This window comes from Montipora capricornis, chromosome 12 (assembly GCF_036669925.1).
Source record: "Montipora capricornis isolate CH-2021 chromosome 12, ASM3666992v2, whole genome shotgun sequence".
In the NCBI taxonomy this organism is placed as follows: domain Eukaryota; kingdom Metazoa; phylum Cnidaria; class Anthozoa; order Scleractinia; family Acroporidae; genus Montipora; species Montipora capricornis.
In genome coordinates this window covers 21,689,712-21,694,711 of record NC_090894.1, presented here as the reverse complement: position 1 = coordinate 21,694,711, position 5,000 = coordinate 21,689,712, and the positions used below count along the sequence as shown (strand labels likewise).

General features: G+C 37.0%; 1 protein-coding gene across 2 annotated transcripts in view; it reads right to left on the bottom strand.

Annotated features, from left to right (window-relative positions):
- Positions 1-5,000, bottom strand: part of LOC138027515 (adhesion G protein-coupled receptor E2-like) — a 28,834-nt gene that overhangs the window by 23,155 nt on the left and 679 nt on the right. Inside the window, exons 1-2 of one of the 2 annotated variants that reach the window (XM_068875068.1) lie at positions 4,212-5,000; positions 3,401-3,431 (exon numbers count right to left, since the gene is read on the bottom strand). In XM_068875068.1, the coding sequence (XP_068731169.1) occupies positions 3,401-3,431; positions 4,212-4,268 (88 nt within the window). In that variant the 5' untranslated portion in view covers positions 4,269-5,000. The remainder of the gene's footprint in view (positions 1-3,400; positions 3,432-4,211) is intronic. The other variant, XM_068875069.1, reaches the window with a different exon arrangement.

Genomic DNA, 5,000 nt, shown 5'->3' with positions numbered 1-5,000 from the left:
AGTTTTAGGAAAACCTTATTTAAACATAATATACAATTAAGTTCCCTGATACTGGCTCAATCACTAATGGTCAATCGTCAAAAAAAATTGAATCGATTTTCAAAGTTAAGTGGTTATAGTAAATGGTGTTGAAACGCCCCTACTACGATAAAAAGTGCCTGATTAAAAAAGGAACGGCGAATGGGATTTTACGTAAGGCACTTAGCATTTCAATAAACAAAATCTTTCTAGATACGAATTAAACAAAGAGCCATGCATCGGCATACGTCATTCCTAGAATCTTCTTTATTTCATTTTCCGTGAAAAAGAACAATATAGTTCGTGAACCAACGCATTTAATTTGTGTTGGTGACGGATTTTTCCCTAGAAAATAAAGAAAAGGCTATTTATTCCTCGGGTGGTATATGACTCGCTATATTGAAAAGAGAGAATATGATTTCCGTGTGGGTGCGTTTCTTCGTCTCTGCCCACATGTGGTAGAGAATAAGATCTTAACGACCTACGAAAGCGACGTGAACAAACACGTCAACTTTACCCTCGCGATTTTTCCATCGCGTTTGTATCGCACAGTGTGGGCGATGTATCATTAAAGTAACTTTGGGAAAAATAGAGACTGAAAGGTTCACATCTCTATGCTTTGTATGCATGCTCTTGAAACCTCAAATCTGGTGATTTCACGTCGTTTACAGGGTAACGACAAAATATGCACCAAAATAAGCACCGCGATTGTTTTCCTCTTTTAACTAAAGATATTATTATTTCATGCAGTTGTCGATGCCATAGGCGTAGTCGTTTTTTAAGAGTCCCGAATGAGGCCCACACAAAAACGACTAGTACAAGGGGACCGTCGTTTACGCCGCAGTTAGAGTACTAGACTTTGCTCGTGTGGGGTGCGGGTGGGGTTGTTTTGTTTGTGGGTTGGGGTGGGCGATCCAACCCTGGCCAAACACTCACGCACTTAGTACATTTGTAAAGTGGTGCCATATAATTGAGTGGTTAAATTTTCTAGTCTTTCCAAATAAGGACGACTAATCGTGAACACCACCTAGCAACTCTTGAAAGTTCATGAACTCCTTGAGACGTTGAAAAACCCACTCTGTTCTCAAAGAGTAGAAGACGAACAACTCGATATTGGAGTCAGTCCTTGTAGTTAATCGTGGTCGAGGGAACAACACATCGACAATATCAGCTCCTTCCAACTGCCGTCGTTCAGTGAAATCCGTGGATAAATATTATGACAAGGGATCAGGGTAAAAAAAAACTTCGACCCACTGATAAAATATGATGACAATGTTGTTCGCCTCGCCGCCGCTTGTCTACGTGATTCAACACTGGAGAAGATATTGCATGTCTTGTTTAAATGTTAGCAGTGCGTTCTGACATGTCCTCTGCTTATTTTTGTATTACTGAGGATTGTTACCAAGAAAATCCTATGATAAGCTTATGTACTTTGTATGCGGAATTATAAGTTGCTATAAACTTTAATACAAACTCAATGTTGTATTAAACCGATTTGACCTATAAAACAAAGGTTTAAAAACACTTCAGATGACAGTATTTGTACACCAGAAGACGGGTATCATACGCTGTTTATAATCAGGCATCTTTCTAGAGTGCATAGGTTAGTCAACGCAACTTTATCGCAAATAGATTCCTGCGTGTATGTCACCAGAAAAACAATTGCTCTACTTGTTTTTCAGTGTACGTTTGTAAATTAGCCCTTTCTCAGTGCCTTTGCTTTGTAAAATGACTCATGTTCCGGCTGTGGAAAACGTGACCACAACGGCAAATAATAATTCCCTTTTCAAGCTTTCACACAAATCAAAGAAAAAGACTAGATAGACCAATGAGATTAAGCTGTTAGTATTGTTTAGTTTTAAACTCTAACTTAAAGCTAACCATTTTGGCACAAGTGCTTACTAGGTTTGAATTAAAAAGTTTAGAGATGAGTTTAACACACAAATCATGCGCTTAGAGCGACTGAAATGTATGATTAGAGCTAAACGGTCACAATTCTAATCAATATGAGCTGGTATTTCTATGTAGCACTGTGCGTAGTTAAAATAATAACTGTTGTTTGTTCCGGTATTCGTAAAAATGAAGCGCCCAACCTGATTTTAGAGAATCGTTGCCAAGAGCCCTTGAAGATAAAATCTTAGTTGGCGGGCGCAGGTTCAACAGTGTTGCAATAGCAAAATGAATCACTTGAAATGTATCGTAGAATGAAGGAAATGTTGTGCGATGTTACAGACGAAAATCAAACTCATTATTAGTGCAATATGGTAACCAAGCCAATGAAACAAGTTGGATCGGAAAGGATACCAGTGAATCGACATGTTGCATCCATTTGGGAAGTCCTTCAGCCAATGAAAACCCTGCTATTTCCTTCTCCAAACACTAATTTTATAACACAAGAATTCTTCATATCGGCGTTCGTTTGATTCAAGCCAAACATTCAAACCTTGAGTCATCCACTTTCTTTTGATCGCACTTTCCCGATTGTCGATTCCTGTTCATTGTAAAAACCATTTCAGTCTCTAATTCTTCAAAAGTTTCCGGTTAATATCATAAGATTGGTGTCCTTGGTGTTTGTTAATCAATTTTTAAAAAGCTAGAAAGGGATTCCAGATAATGGTAGGAAACTGTTCTACCAGCGTAGCTCTAAGTGTTAGCTGCATGGCTAGTTTCAAAGCTGTAGTCTGTGTTACATCCCCTGTAAAAATTCCATAAGGTCTCGCTGGATAATGTCACCCAATATTTCTTTATTTCTTTGATGGTTTTTTAAAATTTTACGACAGCTTCTTCAGAAACCATTTCTCTTAATATTAGTCAAACATGGTTCTTTGTAATTTTGTTTACATCTATTTAGTGAACTCAGTTCAGAAAATTTTCAGGGGCACCCCGGCAAAGTCAATTTTCGGAAAATATCTGTTCGGAAGACGATTTGAGATCTAGAATTTTCGGAACATTTCTATTAAAACTTCTTGCTTGCCTGCCTGTCCTAGGATTTTCGAACATCTAAAAAATGGTATAATTGCCCATTTTTATTGGATTTTGACCCTAAAAAGGTTATCTAGAATTTCAGTTCGGGAGCCTTTTTTCTGGCTGATATTTTCGAAAAGGTAAGTTTTGATCACTATAATTTTCTGATCACTAGAGACTTTCAGCTGGGAAATCCGAACAGATGAAAACTTTTTAGGGGATAAAAATATGCCTATATCTGCCGTTTAAATACTAAAATACGTTTTACAATGCTAGGTTTAAGTGGTTTGAACTATATTCTCGTTGGGTGCCCCTGAAATTTGATTACACGGTCACAAAAAACAAAATATTTCAACTCTGTAACCTGATTTACTCTGTCGGATACCATTGCCAAAATACATTAATAAAAATGACGTACCTGAATAGCCAGCTACGATATCGGTTGTTACCTGTCGGAACAAACATGAAATTTAAAGTTTGTGTTAATTGCGTCATAATTTTTAGAAGCTAAAATCAGCATCCACGAAGTCAATATAAATTTGTGTTGTTCTAAGCACATCGCGATGATCCCAGACCCTTTTATTATGGCAAAAGTGCAGTAAAATGAAATCGGCATTATTGGAGCTTTACTTTAGAGGAAAGGTAATGAAAAATTCAAATGAATACGAGATTGTCGCCAATTTGTCTGAGAAAGCCACCCTAAAGACGAAACCCGCTTCCTTCCGGACGTCTGGAAGATCACTGTAGCAACATTGTGTACCTTCGAAGATAAGGGATAACATGCAAACGTTAAGTCCATCAGATAGAAAATAAAAGACCTTTTGACTTGCTTGAGAAAAATTCCCTTCTTATCACGTTGACTTGCAATAAACTTGTGATTAGTATACTGAAATTTTTCGTGAGTCGCAACAACCATGATTTAAGAAAAATATAATTCTGAATACTTCTCTTTTAACTTTATCATTAAGGTTGAAAAAACCTTGAAGGCAGCTAGCGAATTATTCTCTGACAGAAGTAATCTTTGAAGAAAATACCCCGTTTTACCCAAACCTCAGTATTCGACACCATTTTCCTATTTTCAAATTGATTGTTCTTACTTTTTTTTGCATGTATCTAAGAGAAAAATCATTGCATTATCGTGGGTATTCGATTCACTGTTCTTTTTTCTACTAAAAGGTACTAGTCTGAAGGGGTTTGTAAACGATCTCGAAAACATCTGAGTTACTCACCATAATCGAGAGAAATGCATTGAAAAATGCAGCCATGTTTAAAAAGAGGAAGAACATTTGTAAGTGCTCTGTTGAATCCCGTTGCGTGTTGCAAATGGATGGCCGGTTTGAAGGCAAGCTTCCAGGCACTTTTCCAACTTGAAATTATTGCTTGCAAGTAAACTAATTTAAGAAATTTAACCCACTATTTTCGTGGGTTGTTGAGAGAGCCTTTGGATATTCCGCTGTTGATATCATTGAGAACTTTTGTTGTTATGTGGATATTTGCTCTCCTTGATAACTGCATTGTTGGACAAAAACCAACGTTATTATTATTCAAACATGGTCAGTCCGTCGTGGCTTTTCGTCGAATGAGGTGAAATATTTATGGACATACAGAATATATTTACCTAAATAAGTTGATAAAAATTGCTTGGGAATTAAGAAAAAATTCCCTCAGTTATTATGTTAGGTATTGCTTTTGGCTCGTGAACGAAAAATCGATAGATTGGATAACTTTGTTTTGTCAAAGCTTAAAGTACACTGGCAACCTGCTGGTCGGGCGAAAAACAAAAAAAAAAAAGAGGGAAAAAAGTATTTGTAATATTGTTCTCGCCTTGCTATTTCGCAGCCCGACATTCATGTTAGTCGCTAAAAATTCAACAAGCAAGTGGAGCTTAGAAATCGATCTTTCAGTTATTTAATGTTATCTCCGAGGCAATTTTAGGTTTGGAAATTTCTCAGCTGCATTTTGCCTCTGAGGGAAAACCCTCCGTGACTTTGTTTCGCGCTTCAAAACACTATCAAATA